At 43.5% G+C, this 19,486-nt stretch overlaps 1 protein-coding gene across 2 annotated transcripts in view; it reads left to right on the top strand.

Annotated features, from left to right (window-relative positions):
- The window catches only part of VPS33B (VPS33B late endosome and lysosome associated), a 613,489-nt gene that overhangs the window by 358,964 nt on the left and 235,039 nt on the right, over positions 1-19,486 (top strand). For both annotated transcript variants that reach the window (XR_014978823.1, XM_085644389.1), the window contains exon 16: positions 18,163-18,227. Coding sequence is in view for 1 of the 2 variants with exons in the window: in XM_085644389.1 (XP_085500515.1) it covers positions 18,163-18,227 (65 nt within the window). In the remaining variant the exon portion in view is untranslated. The remainder of the gene's footprint in view (positions 1-18,162; positions 18,228-19,486) is intronic.

Below are 19,486 nucleotides of genomic sequence, written 5' to 3'. Positions count from 1 at the left end.
TCTCACACTACCTCCCCTCACACTCAAGGCACAACTCCCACAGGGAATCTTCCAACCCTTAAACAGTGGGTGTCTCACCCAAACTCACATTTAAGGCACAACTCTCACAGGGAATCTTTCGACCCTTAAACACTGGGTATCTCACCCCACCACGCCTCACACTCAAGGTACAACTCTCACAGGGTTTCTTCCAACCCTTAAACAGTGGGTATTTCACCTTCGTTGCCAGTGTTAAAACAAAGTATGCCACGTAGACAGGTCATGAAGAAAAAGATTATCTGTTTATTCTTCAAGTTACTTCTTCTTCAAGCACAAACACTCTTGTCATTCTAATGACCTCACCACTGGCTGACCAGCAAGGCAGAGAACAACAATGGGGAGGATGCATTATATTAGCAAGTAGATTATAACACCCTTTTCAAAACAAACTATCCTAAGTGTTGCTTTTTGTGTTATCCTTAACCCACGGTTAAAGGTTGTCAGCTCTTTCTTCTTTTTTTGTTGGTGCCGGATTAGCCTTCTCTATTTAAATCACCTATTGTGATGCATTTTTGGTAAAGGTTTGGAACCTGAAATTAGTTCTTACTTTCCGAATGTGTAATTTAATTGTACCATTGCATAGCTATCTTGAAGACCGTTTTTCTTAGGTAAGTGAGCTGCAAGCCCTCTCTGTTAACCCACCATAGAAGACATTCTTTCTGGACAAGTTAGTACTGAGGACGTGGGCCTCCTTTCTCCCTTACTCTCTTTCATATTGGACAGAGCATCACCCTTGTAGCTTTCATTGGTCCGCCTCATCCCTCTAAGAAGGAAGAAAAACTCAAGTTTTACATTGATCGTACGAAAGAACATTGTGGGGACAATCAGCAGTTTGTTGGAATAGTTTGAGCTCAGAGGGTAGATCTGTGCACACCTTACACTGGATCATGCTCTGCATCAAAATATGCTAAGCCTGGCAAAGAAGCAGCCCCCTGAGGGCTTGTGTGCTCATTCCACTAGTGCCAAAGCTTTTTCCATTGCCATGGCACGTGGTGTGCTTTTTCTGGATATTTGCTAGGCTGCTACATGGGCGCCCCTCCCCATGTTCACAAAGCACAACTACCTCAACAGTTTAGTCCAGAGAAACTGGCATTTCGTCCGCTCTGTCCTCCAGGACTTTTTGGTATGAGCCAGTTCACAAACCCACCACCTGGGGATAAAATGCTATGTAACCGCAACCTCCTCACTGACCCTCCCTCCTCCCCATTCTGTGAACTGGACTCTTTTTCCTTCTAAAAAGGACCCATGTCCAGAGATCTGTACATTGGTCATACTAATCTGTGGTTGGTCTCTACATCCTGGGACATGAACAACCTAGAAAGCAACTGACAGCGTGCATGGGTGGCACTTATATACATGTATGTCATTTCCAGAGGAGGACGATGTTGGCGTGGAGCCACTTGCCACCTGCTTGAAAATTTCCGGATCCAGTCTGATGCTTGGGCAATATTCAACAGTTAGAGTTCTTCGGTTACATAGGGTATCAGAAAGAGTGTTACCAAATGTAAGTAACTTATTCTTCTTGAAAGTGGCTCAGGAGGCTCTGTCTTGCTAATGGGGTCCTTAGTTTATATTAAGCTTCAAGTATGTTTTCCTGATAGTTATTTATATCATTCCAGTTTAGATGTAATGGTCCCATGATCTGATAGAGATAGGGCGCCCTGTTCCTCATCCTGGACTTTGGGTCACAGGCATTGGTCTAGCAGTATTATGTCAATCCTGCCATATGACGTATGGGCATGTGAGTAGTGGGGAAAGCCACATCTATTTGCTTGATTGTTTATCCAAATATCAGTTAACCCAATATCTATAAGCCAATTTCGACCCTTTTGTGATAAGCTGATGGTACCCCTGCCATCCGGCTCAATTTGTCTAGATGGGAGTCTAAAATTAAATTCCACCCCCCTCCAATATCAAAGGGTGGCAGGCTCGATCTATCAATGCTTGGATAGTAACGTTTAAGAAGCTCTCTTGTCCCTGGTTAGTGGCACAGACTGCTTCCAGGGAGACTGGGTGATTATTCAGGGATCCGTTTAACAAAAACCACTTTCTTCCCTTTGTCATCTTTATTAGATTGGAGTATAAATTGTACCCTCTTACTAAAGAGTATTGCTGTTCCCTTTAGTTTTGCATCTGTTAAGTATTGTTTGGGGAAGTACTTAGAATCTGTCCTTCAGTAAGAGATGAGTCTCCTCAATACAATGAATGTTTTAAAAGATACAACAGTGTAATGAAGGCATCCACGTAACAAAGGGAAAAAAAAGGAGGAGAGCGAGAAAGAGAGAAAGGGGTACAGGACCAAGTGGAAAAGACAAAATCGTAAATGAATCACATGTGGGCGACATTATGGCATCATCACTTAAGTGCATCACTCTCAGACCAAGATAACAGAGATATACCAGCAGAGCATACGGAGAAATAGTGCAACAGTGTTCCATCCAGTGGGCGGCTGGAGGAAAGGGAAAGCATTGTTCGCAGGGCACAGACACCCCTAGGGTTTCAGGCACACTGGGGACTGGGCCATCTGGGTTGTCTGGCATACTATCAAAGCCAGTAATGGGATCCATTATGGGCGGGTCCCTTCCAAACACAGGTGGGGGGAGCGCCTTTGTGTTTGAAGTAACTTAGTAATGGTTCCAAGATATCCCTCGGGCGGGATCTTGGTGACATTGGGTCCCAGTATGTGGGCGGTTGTTCTTCACAGTAGACCATGTTCTACAGCCAGGTGCCGGCCTGAAGTGCGGGCCATCTGCCCCAATGCATAGCTACTCGTCATTTGGCTAATAACAGGACCATAGCTGCGAAGTATCGAAGACCACGGGTGACATCTTTGACATATCCCAGGAGTGCTACTAGAGGGGTCTGTGGGAGGGGATGGCTTGTTATCTGGTAAAGGATGGAATACACGTTGGAACAATATCCCGCCATCCGCTGGCATTCCCAGGCATTCCCACGCATACAGCATGCCTCATCCACCAGGCCCATGTGTAGTTATTGCAGTGGGTGTGGTACAACTTATGCAAGAATTGATAAGACAAGATGCAACTGATAATTAGGTGACAGCGCTGAAGGCTGGCCGCAGCAGTATGTTCACTGCGCTTCTGTGATGGGAGATGTAATGTCAAGATCCCAGGCTAAGAGAACTTCCTGCACCTGTGCTTTATCCTGCATTGTCGCGTATATAGGGGTAAATAGTTTACTAGATGAGGCATTCGTGAGCAGGTGTTCAAGCGCATGAATGAATGTCACCTTTTTATCGCTTCTGTGCATTAAGAACAGTAAATGTTTTATTAGGACTGTTAAGCCTCGTATGTTGAATGACATTAATGTCATTGTTTTGTCTATCTGGAAATGTGGAGAAGGTCGAAAGGCTTTCTCTACTATGTGGCCAGCATAAGTTAGGAATTGTTTGTTGTGTGGACTGCTAATTCCTGACTGAATGTAATTTATCTTGTTGTATGTGACTGGTGTAAAACCTTGTGAACTTAATCTTAAACTCAACTGGCCCTTTACTGAGGAGGGACTTGCCTCCTGGGAAAACCTTCCCAACAAAATGTGCAAATGGAAACAATCCTCCTGATTCTCATTAAAGAAAGGATAAATGACTATGACTAACTCTTCTTCCGACATGCTAAGTTGTCTCCGTGTCATTTCCATCCCTGTTTGGAATTTCACGAATGGGCGGTGCGTGGCAAAAACAACCACTTTCCACATAACTCCCCCCTCTTCAGCTCGAGCCACTTTGTTGGCCTCACCCCAACAAAGCATCTTGATCTGCAAGACACCCTACTTGCAAAGTATAAGTCTGTTATTTCTTAAAGTGTCTTAACTGTGGCATTCTGTGGCACTTTGGAAGATGCCCCCTCAGGAGATTTGTTCTTTAGTTAGTGTGTCACTGCCTTCCCCTCTTTCTCACACTGACTGTTGCGTTCAGTTTGCAGTTGAGCTTTGATCTTTTCCTGGAAATTCTTTTCCATCTGCTTCTACTTCTGTGTAGCAGTAATTCGACTTCTTCTATCAAAGACATTTGGTAGTCAGTGATGAGTCTGAATAGATGGCCCATTGATGGATAATATTTTTGTATCGTAAAAATAGAAGCACTGGACAGAAGTCTCGTCTATTTTTGTATGCTGTTAGGAAGAGGTCTTGGAAGAGGAGCACAGTCTTCCCTTCAAATGTGAATGAACTATGCTGGGTATATCTGGCAGTAATTGAGCTAATGTAGATGATCTGGAACTTCAGTGAGTCCTGTAAAAGAGGATGCCCTGGGCGTCGGGCTTTTCTAGATGAGTTTTAAAGACTTTTACACATTGCCATCCAGGTTCATCCCCTCCACTCCATTAGGTACCCCCTAATCCTGTGATTGTTCCCAAAGGACTTCTTTTCAAGGTTGTCCATGTGTTTTTACAGAGAACGATTTGTATTTTATTTTATAACAAACTGAATAGCACTAGTGTTTAATCATGAAAGCTGCCATGCACAAAACTAACTTTAACACACAAAATTGAAAGAGAAAAATTGTTTATTAAAGGCAAGCTATGGTCAGACAATGCGCCAATTACATTCAAACACTCAACAGAACTCCCACCACAAGAAACATCAGACTACTACTACAGAAAAGCAGTTAAGGAACATAAATAAAAGTCACTTCCACCTACGTACACTAGAGTTCCTTTAAACATCGAGGATTGTGATATCACTGCCTGTGATAATCTTATGTGCCCAAACAACGCAAAAAATCTGCCAAACAGTCTGGATCTGGCCAACCTGAAATAGCTAGATTTAAAAGCAGGATACTTATAGATATCATCCAAGCTGAATGTGGACAAAGCCTGATGGGAGAATCTATAACAAAGAATACTACAAGCAAATAATATGCAAAACACATAAACCAAACCTTGAGTCAATGAAGGGAAATGATCAGTAGAAAATCTGGACTTATTAAAAACAGCCCCTGTGAATATCTTCTCACCTTTTTTGACTAAAATGTTATGTAATACAGAATTTGAGCAGATGTTCCTGATAAGCCTAAACTAGTGCCTCCTGGTTTATTCCTCCCTTTATTGTCCATTGATATCAGACTTCACACTCATAAAAGTGGGAGAGGCCACTTAGTTCACAATATGCTGACTCATCCATGGTTGGTGTCTTGCTACAAGAAACTCTTTCCAACATTAGTTAAATCCCTTACAAACATTTATAATGCATCTATTTCTAATAGAATTGTTTTTGTATGCATGACATAAGCAATAAACTGTGCTATCACGAAAAAGCCTACAGACTGTCCCAAGAATTTAGCTAACTATAGACCGATAGCCATGCTTCGCTGCCCCCGCAAATTAGTATTGCAGGAATTCTCAAAGGAATGATGTAGAACAACATAACTTACTGCACAACCACCAGTCAAGCTTCAGGCCTATGGGTGAGGCCAAAATTCACAGTAGACCATCCTTAACGGTATGGATGAACAGCAATAGGCTGCCCAGATTCTCTTTAATCTTTTTGCGGCCAACAACAAAGTGAACCATTAAATCATGTTGAAAAATCGAATGGAGTTGATTGGAGTCTCTGGATCACCTTACCTTGAAGCCATACATGACAATCCGTGCTAATTAGTTCAGTAAAGTCTGCTATTGAGAGGGGTGCAATACATCAGCACATACCTGTTTGGTACAGACAAGCATCCCTGTAGCTGCAAGGCTAGGCTCTGTCTGTGCCTTGTTATTAACTAGTGTCCTTGGTGGTTGGAGAAATATTCTCAAATATGCTTCTATGCCTGAGAGAGCTGAAGACTTATTTGTACTGTTTCTTGGGGATATTGTGAGAAAGTGTCTCCATGGTTCTTGATGTAATGTGACAAGAAACTCATGGGAATTCTTACCTATAACTGTCCCAAAAGGAAACCGCTAGACCTCAGCTGAAACAATACAGGTATTAGGAATATATGAACAAAAAGCTAACTATCATAATACATAAAACATGCTTTGTATATTCTTATACAATACCCAGTACAAAGGCAATAAAAACAAACCGCATTTGAAATAAGTAATTGAGAGTCTTAGGCCATAAATAAATGCTGAGCAGGTGCTTGATATTGCGTTCCGCTACGCAAACAGTGTGAAACATACATCTACACAGGGTCACAATGAGAGATTATCATGAACGTATACATGAGAAAACTGTGGTGAGTTAATGTAAGGAACGTGTTAGAGCTGGCTTTCCCATCGGGTTTATCCCCAGACTTTTTGCTTTTTGGCCTCCTGTTTTGGACCCTGTTTTTTTTTGGTTTTGTGACTCTGGGCACTTTACCACTGCTGATCAGTACTAAAGTGCATATGGTCTCCCTGTAAATTATGTTTATGGATTAGTGAGTCCACAATTGGCTTATTTGATTTACTGCTAAGTCCCTGGAAATCAAATACTGCTAGTGGGCCTGCAGCACTGATTGTGCCACCCACACAAGCAGCCTTACAAACAGTTCTCAGGCCTGCCATTGCAGTGTCTGTGTACAGTCTAGTACTGCCAGGTCGACTTGGCAAGTGTACCCACTTTCCAGGCCCTAACCTTCTATTTTCTTACCTGTGAGTCACCCCTAAGGTAGGCCCAAGGTACTCCTGTGGGCAGCGTGCATTGTATGTGAAAGGTAGGACATGCCCTGATGTGGGTGGCATGTCCGGATAGTGAAATACTACCAATTTTGTTTTTCACTATTGAAAGGCTATCTATCCCTTAGGTTAGAATGGGGAGTTTACTTATAACATCTTATAATTATAACCGCCCATAAGAACAAGATAGGAAAGTGGAGTTTGGTATGCTTGAACTCAGAATACAAAAATGCATCTTTTAGTAAAGATGATTTTTATATTGTGTGTTTGAAAATATAACTTTTAGAAAGTAGGTGTTTTCTTGCTTAGCCATCCAGTGTGCCTCTGCTAGGTTTGTGTATTCACTGTCTGGTTAGGGAGTGACAGGGGCTGGGGATGTTCATCTGTTCAGGCAGCCACTTGGGGGTGGGGGGGTTGAGGTGTGTCCTGCCTTTCCAGGGGGAGTCAGGGCTGGGCTGAATAGACCAGGGCTTCATTTAGAGTAGGGGGAGGAGATTCATTTCACACCTGAATGGGTCTGGTCTGCTTTGGACAATGCTGACTCCACCCCCCTGCCAGGAAGCTGTACCAGAGAGGACAGAACTGGTTTGGGCTGGGCAAAGAGCTTCTCTGCCACCATAGAACAAAGGATTTTGTACTATAAAAAGTGGGGCCCAGACCCCATACTTCTGGAATTCAAGAGGAACCTTTGCCAAGGAGAAGAGCTGGAGAAACTGAGTCTAAGTACTCCCCCTTTTCTGTGTGCAGTGGCTGTTTCTGCCAAGGAAAGGACAAGGACATTTCTGTGTGCTGTGTCCCCTTCTTGAGGAAGCTCTCCCAGGCCTTGAAGTAGAGCTTGCCTCCTGTTCTGAAGTCTCGGGGACACAACGACTTCACCCCTAGTGTCCCCTGAACGCCTTTGCTGGGAGTTCTGACCTGCCAAGAGGTGCCTGCCAGTGTTCTGGGCCTGTGGAGGTTGTTTCTGGGGCTGCGAACTGCAGAAGATTAAAGAACTTTGAAAATCGATGTATCACCTGGTTCCGACGCATCGCAGCGGGTCGAGAAGAAATTCTGACGAATTGCCGCAGCCGAAGAATCGATGCAGTGCCAGCCCATGGCTGAAGTGTCTGTCGTGGACAGGTCCTGAGCACCGACGCCCGAGATCACTGTACAGACTCTGGCGCAGGCCCTGCGGTGTAAGAACCAACGCATCAAGGGGACGCAGCTGGAATCGTCGCAGCACATCCCAGATTTTCACGCATTGCATCGTCCAAATCAAGAGTCGCATCTGCCATAGATCTGTCTTAATACCTCTTTAGTTCAGAGAAACCATTGCCATCCAGTTGTTTAGGGAGCTGTATGGTTTTACACACAACAGCTTGCTTCCAATCCCAACAGTGTCTGAGATTATATATATATATATATATATATATATATTATATATAATATATATCTTAGAATTTTTATATTTAAATCTGCCACAAGAATGTATGGATTTCTTAAGAGACGCAAGAAGACCCACAACACGGGCATGCTATGCAGCAAAGTGGAAACGTATCATTCGTTATTGTCCCGCAAAAAATATTGATCCACTAAATGCATCACCACAAAACATTCTATGCTTCCTGCTTCATTTACAAGTTGCACGGTTAGCTTTTACTTCTATAAAAATACATCTTACAGCCTTAGCCGCATATCTTCAAAATAGATAACAAACGTCTATATTCAGAATTCTTGAAATTAAAGCTTTTCTACAAGGCCTTAAAAGAGTTATTCCACCTAAAACTCACTCCACCTACACCAGTGTGGATTCTTAATATTGTGTTAACAAGGTTAATGGGTCCATCATTTTAACAATTGCATAAATGTCCACTACAGTTTTTATCGTGGAAACTTGAATTTCCCATTGCGATTACTTCACTCAGAAGAGTAAGAGAAATTCAAGCACTAACTTTAGAGGAACCATTTTTCCAAGTACATAAAGACAAAGTCGTTTTAAGAACTAATCATAAATTTCTACCTAAAGTAGTATCACAATTTCACATGGATCAATCCATTGAATTGCCTGTATTTTCCCCTCAACCAGATTCAATGTCAGAAAGAGCATTACATACATTAGATGTTAAAAGAGCATTAATGTAGTATATAGATAGAACACAATCCTTCCAGAAAACTTAACAATTATTTGTGGCATTCTCCAAACCACATAAAGGTAAAGCAATTTCCAAATGGGCTATTGCACGTTGGATAGTAAAATGTATCCAAACCTGCTATGCTAAAGCCAAAAGACATCTTCCTATCCCACCAAAAGTCCACTCTACACACAAAACAGGGGCTTCACTGGCATTTCTAGGGAATATTCCAATAGCTTCTACATGGACTATACCACATACATTTACAAAACATTCATGTGTAGGTGTTATGGCATGACAACAAGCAAATGTTGGTCAAGCAGTACTACGTACATTATTTCAAACAAATGCACCTGCCACAAGTTAGTCACCTCTTAAAAGAGGAACTGCCATTTAGTCTATGCTAAGCATGTGTATCTACAGCCACACATGCCATCCAACGATGAATGTTACTAACCCTGTTTGTGACATGTAGTACTGTAGATTCACATGTGCCCACCTTCCTGCCCGGTGACTTATGGTTCTTGCATTGATATACATTATACATCACATTATTACATGCTCATCTACATATCTACACTATCCTTTCACCCCATCCTCACCCGTCAAATGGAAAACAAACTAACATTGGAGTTGATGATCATGCGCAGTACAAGCAAGAGGAGGAGTCTCTCTACCTTGTGACTTGAAACAATTCTTCGAAGAAAAACAACTTGCACACTTCCGAGCACACCCAACACCAGATGGCGGAGTTATGCTAAGCATGTGAATGTACAACACTATATGTAACAAACAGATATGCTTACAGGGTAAGTAACATTTACCATATATCTAGTTATCTATCTATAAATAGATAGATAGATAGATAGACAGGTAGATAGATAGATAGATAGATAGATAGATAGATAGATAGATAGATAGATAGATAGATAGATAGATAGATAGATAGATAGATAGATAGATAGATAGAGTTAGGATTGTGTTTTCATAGGAAAAGCATTTTTTGGTTTGCTTATAACTTTGGCACTGTTTGACAAATCTTCACAAAATTCTTCCCCAAAAAAGCTCTTCCACCTCAGCTTCTTCCTGGAAACTTTTGGGGTGATGCTGAAGCGGGGGCTGAGCAAAAAGGAGGGTGGGGTCTCAAAACGTGTTTCCACCATTAATGTTTCCATAGGATTTTTAGACACAGTTGCAGCCCAAACAACTGAGCAGATTTCCACCTAATTTGGCAGAAAACAAGATATTAGTCCCAAAACAGTGATTTTTGTGATTTAGTGTAAAAACATTCATTGTTTTTTGAGCAATTAAGACTCAAAATCTTTGTATATTTCAGGGTGTCAAGAATCTGCGGGCTGAAAGATCTCATGGTGCAATTTGATTGGCTGCCACCGTATCAAAATGTCCCGAGTCCTAAAACAAAAAAAGAGTAAAAAACAGACTTACGGGGGCAGGATAGGAATACCCTGATTACCTAGGCCTGGGGTCAAAAACGTGTTTTTCTTTTGGTTTAGCCGCAAATATCGAGGACGAGCCCCAAGCACAAACAATGCTCCATCAGGACGGGAGCAATACAGGCTCCTGCAGCATGTAGGTAGCTGACGAGGACCCTGAAGTTCCCCCGCAGCCCCCAACTTGCTGTTTAGTGGGTGCCCTGGGTGGGCACCAGGATACCGACCTAAAAAATGCCTCGGGATGTGTTCCCTTACGCCAAAATAGGCTCAGGGAGGGGACCGTTCCACCATCTCCTCTTTAAGTTAAGTGCGGCCCAGGGGCATGGGGTCCCTGGGGCCAATTAAGGCTTGTAGAACAGGGCCGTGTGCCCCTCCCCCCTCTTTCTAAGGATTTTGGCCTCCGGGGATGGAGGTCCTTGGGGACTATTAAGGTTCAGGGAGTGAGACAGCGTTCCCCCCATTCACATATATGTTTTGGTGCTGAGGAATGGGTCCCGGTGCCACTGTTGGCTCGAGAGGGGGGGGGGGGCATGCGCCCTTCTCCACCTTAATATACATGTGTTCGAGGCATATGAGCAGTAGATCGTATGCTTTAGCATAGATCGCCATCTTGTGTTGGGTCCAAATGTTTGCACTTTGTTTTTGTTCGAAGAAGTCTTGTAGTCACGAGATAGATGACTCCTCCTTTCGGTGATAGTGCGCATGGGCATCAACTCCATCCCCAGATTGTTTTTTTCTGCCATCGGGTTCAGATGTGTATTGCTGCGCTCCGGTTCGGTACAGTTTTCGGTCTCCTTCGATGCGCAATCCACTACCCTCTACGGTATTGTTATCGATCGCGATCTCTCATTCGACATGCATCGGCTGACTTCGGAAAACTTTCCATTGGAATCCTTGAGGCAGACCGTTGAACCTACCCGTATCGACCACGTTAGCTGTCGATGGAACGGACTCCATTTAAACTATATCCCGGGTGTCGTGCTAAATTTCCACGCACCGACTTGCATGAAGTTTGCAACCTCTGCTTGTCCCCGGAACACGATGAAAGAAGCTGCGACGCATGTCTATCCTTCCGATCGAAAAAGACACTTTGTTTTCGTCGGGCTCAGCGCCACAAAATGCAGTACCACAGCGACTCCATTCTGGACCTTTTCGGAGAAGTTTCCATCCTCCAACCTGCAACTTCAGAGCCACAGGAAGATGAGCAGGTCTCCGTCTCCGAAGCCGGCTCAGACATGGAGGAAGAGGAAGACATCTTTGCGGGACAGCGTACCGTGAGTACAAATCCCCTTGTACCCAATCCACAAAAGACAAAGGTTCCAGTCCCTCCTTCACCTTCGGGTTCAGGTCGGCACCGACAACATGTTTCCGATGCCCCGCCTTCCGGACCGGTGCCGAAACAAAAAGAAAAGCCTTTTGGGCTCGGGCTAGCCCTGCTCCGACATTGAACCGACACATTCGGCTTCGAAACATAAAAGCGACCTAGCTTCGGTACCGAAGGTTTCACCTGCTACGCCGAAAGACTCGGAGCCGAACCACTCCAAGCCGAAACCATCCAAAAACAAGGACTCAGTGCCTAAATCCTCCAAAATCAAAAATTCAGAACCGAAAACTTCCAAAACCCAAGACTCGGACCCGAAATCCTCCAAAACGAAGGACTCTGATAAACCCAAACACACAGAGCCGAAAATACCAGCACCCAAGTGCTTGGAGCCAAAATCTTTGGTGCCAAAGTCTCCAAGGAAAGATGAAGACACTTCCCCCAAGGAACTTCCATCTAATGACCCAATTTTCGACCCAAAACAGAAGAAATTGGTCATAAATCCTAAAACAGGACATATTCAAGCAACTATTTGGAAAAAAACCGGAAAGCTGACTTGCCAGAAGACTACCATGACCCTCCTAAAAAGAAGAATATGGTCACTAACCCCTCTCCTCCTTACATTCCACCTCCTTCTCCTCCTCCTAATCCTAACCTCCTCATTACACCTATACATTCACCTACTAGGCCCATTACACCTGACCCACAGGATGAAGGGATCGGGGATGAGGAGGAGGACCCTGATGCTTGGGATGATTACCACACAGACCCAAATACAGACAATGACCCTGATTTGTACCCTTCTAGACCTTCCCCACCTGATGACAACATTGGTTACCTTGAACTCCTTAACAGGGCCGCTAATTACCATGGGGTAGAACTTCACAACGAACCCTTAGAGGAGGACTTTCTTTTTGAAACACTTTCCTCCTCCCAAAGAACAACTCATACATTGTCAATGTTAAAAGGTATGCTTAAACATACGGACGAGGTCTTTAAGGATACCGTGAGGGCTAGGATTATCACTCCTAGGATAGATAAATAATACAAATCAGCTCCTACAGATCCTATTTATATTAAACTACAACTACCTTTAGACTCTCTTGTAGTATCCAACGCACGCAAGAGAGCTAACTCCCAGGCCACAGGAGACACCCCACCTTCTGACAAAGAATCTAAGCTTATTGATGCCTCAGGCAAATGGATAGCTTCACAGGCTGCAAATAACTGGCGCATTGCTAATGCCCAAGCACTGCTAGCCCGTTATAACAGAGCTCACTATGATGAGCTGGAAAAACGAATCCAACACCTGCCTGACCAATACAAATCTAAAGCTAACAACCTTATACAAGAGGGTAAGCTCATTACTAACACCTCCATAAAATGTGCACTGGACGCAGCAGACCCAGCATCTTGTTCTATCAACATAAGTGAATTACTACGCAGGCACGCTTAGCTCAGGATCTCTGGTTTTAAGCCAGAGGTAATAACCTCCATCTTCAACCAGCCACTTGACTAAGAGCATCTTTTTGCCCCAGCTGTTGACACCATGCTGGAAAAGATGAAAAAAGACACAGAGGTCGCAAACTCAATGGGGTCTTTACAATTACCGGCCAGTAAAGGTTCCTTTCGCCGCTCCTTTTACAGGGGTGGTTCAAAAGCTGTCTCCACTGACCAGGCCACCTCCTCTTACAAGGGCAACAATCAATCCCCCTCACACAGAGGATATTCTAGAGGAAATTATAGAGGGAACCATAATAGAGGACGAGGAAGAGGTAATTCCACACGCTCTTCCCCCTCAAACAAACAATGACTTCCCTGCACTACCCCCTGATCATCCCACTCCTGTCGTCGCACATCTCTCCCAATTCCTCTTTGTCTGGAACTCAATCACCTCAGACCGATGGGTACTACAAATTATCCATCATGGTTACTGCCTCGAGCTTACAAAAACACCACCAAACATTCCTCCTAGAGCACATACAATGTCACCGGAACATCTCACTCTCTTAAAGCAAGAGGTTCTATCCATGTTACAAAAGCACGCTATAGAACATGTTTTGTTAATACATCAAGGGACGGTAGTGTACTCCCTGTATTTCTTAATTCCCAAAAAGGACGGCTCTCTTAGGCTTATATTAGACCTCTGACAGCTGAACCTCCACATACAGTCGGACCACTTCCACATGATCACACTCCAGCAGGTGCTCCTACTACTTCAGCAAGGCTACATCCTATCCACTCTAGACCTAAAGGATGCCTATTTCCATATTCCCATTCATCCTGCTCACAGAAAATATCTCAGGTTTATAGTGGACGGACAACATTATCAATTCAAAGTCCTTCCATTAGGAGTAACTACAGCACCCAGAGTCTTCGCCAAGGGCCTCGCAGTTGTCATCTAAGAAGACAACTCATTCATGTCTTCCTCTACCTAGACGACTGGCTAATAAATGCCAGATCACAACAAAGCTGCATACATCACACTCTAAAGACAGTCCAACTGCTTCACAAATTGGGGTTCACAGTAAACCTCGCCAAGTCTCACCTCCAACCATCCAACATGCAAGCGTATCTGGGTGCCACAATAAACATTTGCAAAGCTTTAACTTACCACAACCCAGTCAGGATTCGCAACGTCCAAGCTCTAGTTTCACTATTTCAGCCTCAACACTCACTACCAGCCAGAGTGTTCCTGCAACTAATCGGAATGATGGCTTCTTGCATTTTGATCGTTCCATACGCAAGACTTCAAATGCGTCCCCTACAGGAATGCTTAGCACATCAGTGGAACCAGGCTCAAGGTCAGTTATCAGATCTGGTGTTGATAGATGGCTGTACTCATCGCTCTCTGCAGTGGTGGAACCTAAAAAATCTTTCCAAGGGACAGCCATTTCTCGATCCGGTTACACAGATAGTGATAACAGCAGACGCATCCCTTACTGGTTGGGGAGCACATATGGGAAAACATATCATTCAGGGCATGTGGACTCTACAGCAAAAACAACTTCACATAAACCACTTGGAACTGCTAGTAATTTTCTAGCATTGAAAGCCTTTCAATTTCATCTAGTAGGCAAAGCTATCTTGGTCCGCACGGACAACATGACAGCTATGTACTACATACAAAAACAGGGGGGAACGCACTCCCTACAGTTAGCACAGAGCATCTGGAGATGGGCCATACCTCAAAACATATATCTCCTTGCAGAACATCTTCGAGGAATACACAACCAAGTTGCGGATCTGCTCAGTCGTCAACGACAGCAGATACACGAATGGGAACTTCACTCCCAAGTTCTCTTACCATTCTTCCAAATGTGGGGCTTCCCAGACATAGACCTGTTTGCCACCCACCAAAACGCAAAATGCCCAAACTTCGCGTCCAGACATCCAAACCCATTGTCCAAAGGCAAGGCACTATGGATGAATTGGTCAGGGATATTTGCTTATGCTTTTCCGCCTCTTCCACTCATTCAGTAGTGGTTCGGAAACTCAACCAACACTCCCTGACACTTATCCTAGTTGCTCCAACATGGGCCTGACAACACTGGTTCACCACCCTGTTGGAACTATCAGTAGTTCCCCACCAAAAACTACACCTCTCCTCCAAGTTCCTACCTCAGAACAATGGAGATATAAGACATCCAGATGCCAATCAGCTCAATCTTGCGATTTGGCACCTGAAATCCTAGAGTTTGGCTACCTTAACCGTCTGCCAGACTGTATGAACGTTATCAAAGTAGCTAGACGTCCTACCACAAGGTGGAAGAGATTTGCGGTTTATTGTAACAACAACCACAATAATCCACTAGTTGCTTCAATACAAAACATCATTTGTTATTTTTTGCACCTGCAACGTTCTAATTTAGCGTACACATCCATATGCTTCATCTCGCTGCAATAGCTTCATATCTGCAAAATAGACAGCACCTGTCTCTTTTTAGAGTGCCAGCTAGTAAGGCTTTTATGGAAGGACTCAAAAGACTTATTCCTCCCAGACTTCCACCTTCTCAGGTGTGGAACCATAACGTAGTCCTTACAAGCCTCAGGGGTCCACCATTCGAACTGTTGCACAAGTTCCTTATAGCCATCACTTCTCTAAGGAGAGTGGGTGAGCTTTAGGCATTAACCATAGAGGAACCATTTTTGCAAATACACCAAAGCAAAGTGGTCCTTAGGACTAACCCCAAATTCTTACCTAAAGTCATTTCTGCCTTTCATATCAACCAATCTGTTGAGTTGCCTGTCTTTTTTCCTCAACCAGATTCAGTGGCAGAACGTGCCCTTCACACATTAAATGTCAAAAGAGCACTGCTTTAATACATAGAAAGAACAAAGCCCTTTAGAAAAACTAAACAACTCTTTGTGGCTTTTGCTCCACTACATAAAGGCAATCCTATTTCAAAATCAGGCATTGTAAGGTGGATAGTTGAGTGCATTAAAATATGCTACCTCAAAGATAAACGCACACAAACAGTTACCCCTAGGGTGCCTACTACACGTAAATTAGGCGCTTCTATGGCCTTCTTAGGGAAAATACCCATAGATAACATCTGCAAAGCTGCAACATGGTCTACACCACACACATTCACAAAACACTATTGTGTGGATGTGTTAGCAAAACAACAGGCTAGTGTGGGCCAGGCAGTTTTACAAACACTATTTGAAACCACTGCAACAGCTACAGGTCAGCCCCCGCTTAAAAATAACTGCTTTATAGTCTATGCTAAAGCATATGATCTACAACTCATATGCCTCGAACGGAAAATGCTACTTACCAAGTATGCATCTGTTCTTGGTATATAGAGCTGTAGAGTCATATGTGCCCACCCGCCTCCCCGGGTACCTTTACCTGTTGCAGTGTTATCTTACTTAGATACAATCTACATGGACATCTCTTTTGTTACTTTACTAACTTCATCATCACCCTTTGTGGCAAAACATCTGGGGATGGAGTCGATGCCTCATGCGCACTATCACCGAAAGGAAGAGTCACCTTTCTCGTGACTACAAGACTTCTTCGAAGTAAAACAAAGTGCAAACATCCGGACCCAACACCAGATGGCGATCTAGGCTAAAGCGTATGACTCTACAGCTCTATATGCCAAGAACAGATGCATACTGGGTAAGTAGCATTTTCCTTTGGTCTCAGAGGAGCAGGTCCCTGGGGCCACTATTGGTTGGGGAGGGGGCCCACGCTGCACTTCCCCTTTACAAATATATTTTGGCCACCTGGGATGAGGTTCCATGGGCACTGTTTGCTCAAGAATGGGAGCTGTGCGCACTTCTCCTTAATTTAAAAAAAAAAAAGAAAAACGGCCCTGGGATGGGGTTCCTGGGGACTGAAGGGGCTGAAGGAGGGGGCCCTTTTTTAAAAAAAGCCTTCCAAGGATGGATCCTGAAGTAGATTTGGGGTGGGTGGGTGCTGCACCACCCCTAAGCTGTACATGGGTGAAGGCTGTGCACGGAGTGAGGTTGGCTGTTTGCAAGGGTAGCTCACTGGCCCTGGGGACAACCTCACTCCGTGCATGGTAATAAAATAGAAAAACTAGAAATTCACTGAGAAAAAACAAAAGTTAAAGTAACATTATAGTTAGGTAAAACTTTCAGTGACAACGTAACGGTTTAAATGTGTAAAGCCTCTCCTGAATTACTCTTGTGGGACCAGGATAATGAGTTACAAAAATGTGGGGTGCGTGTCCCACAGGAGTTTGGGAGTATGCGCTATGCATGGCCGTATGGTGTGGGCGGTGAGGGGGGTCACCCATGTGGTGTTGGATATGGTAATGAGATATTCCTTTACGTTAGAAAAAAAATCCTACAAGTTCACTGGTAAAACAAAGGGTAAGTTATGTTATAGTTGGGTATGGTAATATTATCCTACTGTACATTAACAAAAACCTCAGAAATTCACAGAAAAAAGGATAAAGTGACGTTATAGTTACATCAAAATACCGGTTAAAACAAAACATTTTAAACTAAAAAAAACACTGAAATTTCGAGGTCTAGTTTACTGATCTAACTAGAACTTGTGCCTCCACCATGCACTACTTATGATCTTACATATATCATCACTCATGACACCATTGAAAACATCATTGATGACATCTCAAATAGCATAATTCATATGAACACATATAAGAGCCATGAGATCAAATATTAGTTTGAAGGGATCTGGTATGCACATTAAAGAAGTATGGAGGATAGTGCCCAGCCTTGCGGCACTTGGCGGTAAAGTGGTTTGAAGTCAGCTGTAATGGGAATGGAACACCACAAACTTTATGGGGGTTTTGGTGGTGAGGTTTCTCCTGGCAAAAATATTTTCCCATGGGGAGAAAAAGAAGCAAATTGCGCATTTCCACTGCATGCTTCACTTACACACTGCAGGTATACGCTGTGTATGGCTGCACTGGGGAACTAGCATATGTTGTAGACATTCCCTGTACGATGCCTAGTTATTTGCAGCTGGCACAGCTTTTTAAGCATACTAATAGGAATGTGTCTGTATTCCCAAAAGGTCATACATATACATTTGTGCATTGCACTATCTCTATATAATTGTATGAATTTTACCCTAAGAATACTAGAGTTATTATTATGACTAACATTCTCCTTTTTTCTCCCTCAAGCTGTGCTTGAAGGTTTGGATATTCGAGAGAGCATCACTTTTATTGAAGAGCATATCAACAGGCAGGTAAGTGCATGTTACATACAGACCAGAGAAGAAGAGATTTCTAATTAATACTGTGGTTATTCTACGCCCCAGGTTACGATTAATGGAGTTGCCCCAGTAACGTATGACTCTGTAATCAGTGCTTGTCTTGACTGTTGTTCACAATTAGATGAGTTTCCAAAAGGATATGCGGCACTGGTGGGCATCAACTCTTTCACTTATGGGTAGGGCTGCATTGTATAAAGTAATAATGCTGTCTTCATTTCTTATGCCATTTTGGGTATTGGAGGCCTTTTTCTGTAGGATGAAAGTTGCAGAATAGAAACTGTGGAATAGTGGCTTTCAAGGATTGCTTTGAAAACATTGATCTCTGGGGTTCACAGTAGCATAAATGCTCTCCCTGATTTTACACAAGTATTACTGAACATTACACCTTGAAATAGTATGTAAGTAGGCTTTTTCATCACAGCAGGAGACATTTCTTGGGGTGGATAGGCACATTGTGGGAGCCTTTCGATACCCCGCAGTGCTGAATAGTGTGTTTTGGCCTACATAACCACAATGATTAGGGCATGGCAATTAACCACAAAGAGTCTGGGCTGGGAGCAAAATCTGCCTCTCCCCACACTCCCACCCCCTGTGGTCGAGCAGTGTATTGAAGGAATTGGGTGATTACCTGGATTCAGGAGTAGAGACATTGTAGGAATCTCCACCCTGGGAAATATTTGGGCCTGGGGAGGACTGCAATCCTTTGAACTACTTTATACACAATATAGTTCGGCATCCATGGAGGTATTCCGATATCTGCAGGTAAGTCATGCCCTGTGTGTCCATGTCTCTGTCAATGTCCATATTAAGGATGGTACACCGCCTGAACATAGGATGCTGTCCAAAGCTATTCCTGAGTAGGTGTTTTCCCTGATCAATAAAACCTTAATGCATAAAAACAGATTGGTACTAAGCTGAGTGATGGATTTAGAGGAGGTAAAGGTCACTGATGAGGAGGAGGCCATGCAGTACATAGAGGACATGTCTACAAGGCCAAGTTTTAAATCAATACAGCTAAGGTGTACAGCGTAGGGTGTACGAAGATCAGAATGATACACCTGGTTCTCTGCCTCAAAGGATGTAAGTAAATCGGAGATTTCCTCCACACTATATGACTAAGCACCAGACTGAGGGAATTTTGGGATGGAATTGGTAGATGTCTAACCTCTTTGCTTCAAACTATGCAAATTGGTGGAACAAAGCGTATAGTATTTGAAATATGGAGGGATGAC

This window comes from Triturus cristatus, chromosome 3_1 (genome assembly GCF_964204655.1).
Source record: "Triturus cristatus chromosome 3_1, aTriCri1.1, whole genome shotgun sequence".
In the NCBI taxonomy this organism is placed as follows: domain Eukaryota; kingdom Metazoa; phylum Chordata; class Amphibia; order Caudata; family Salamandridae; genus Triturus; species Triturus cristatus.
The sequence above is the reverse complement of the archived record's forward strand: the minus strand, read 5'-3'. Positions and strand labels throughout refer to the sequence as shown.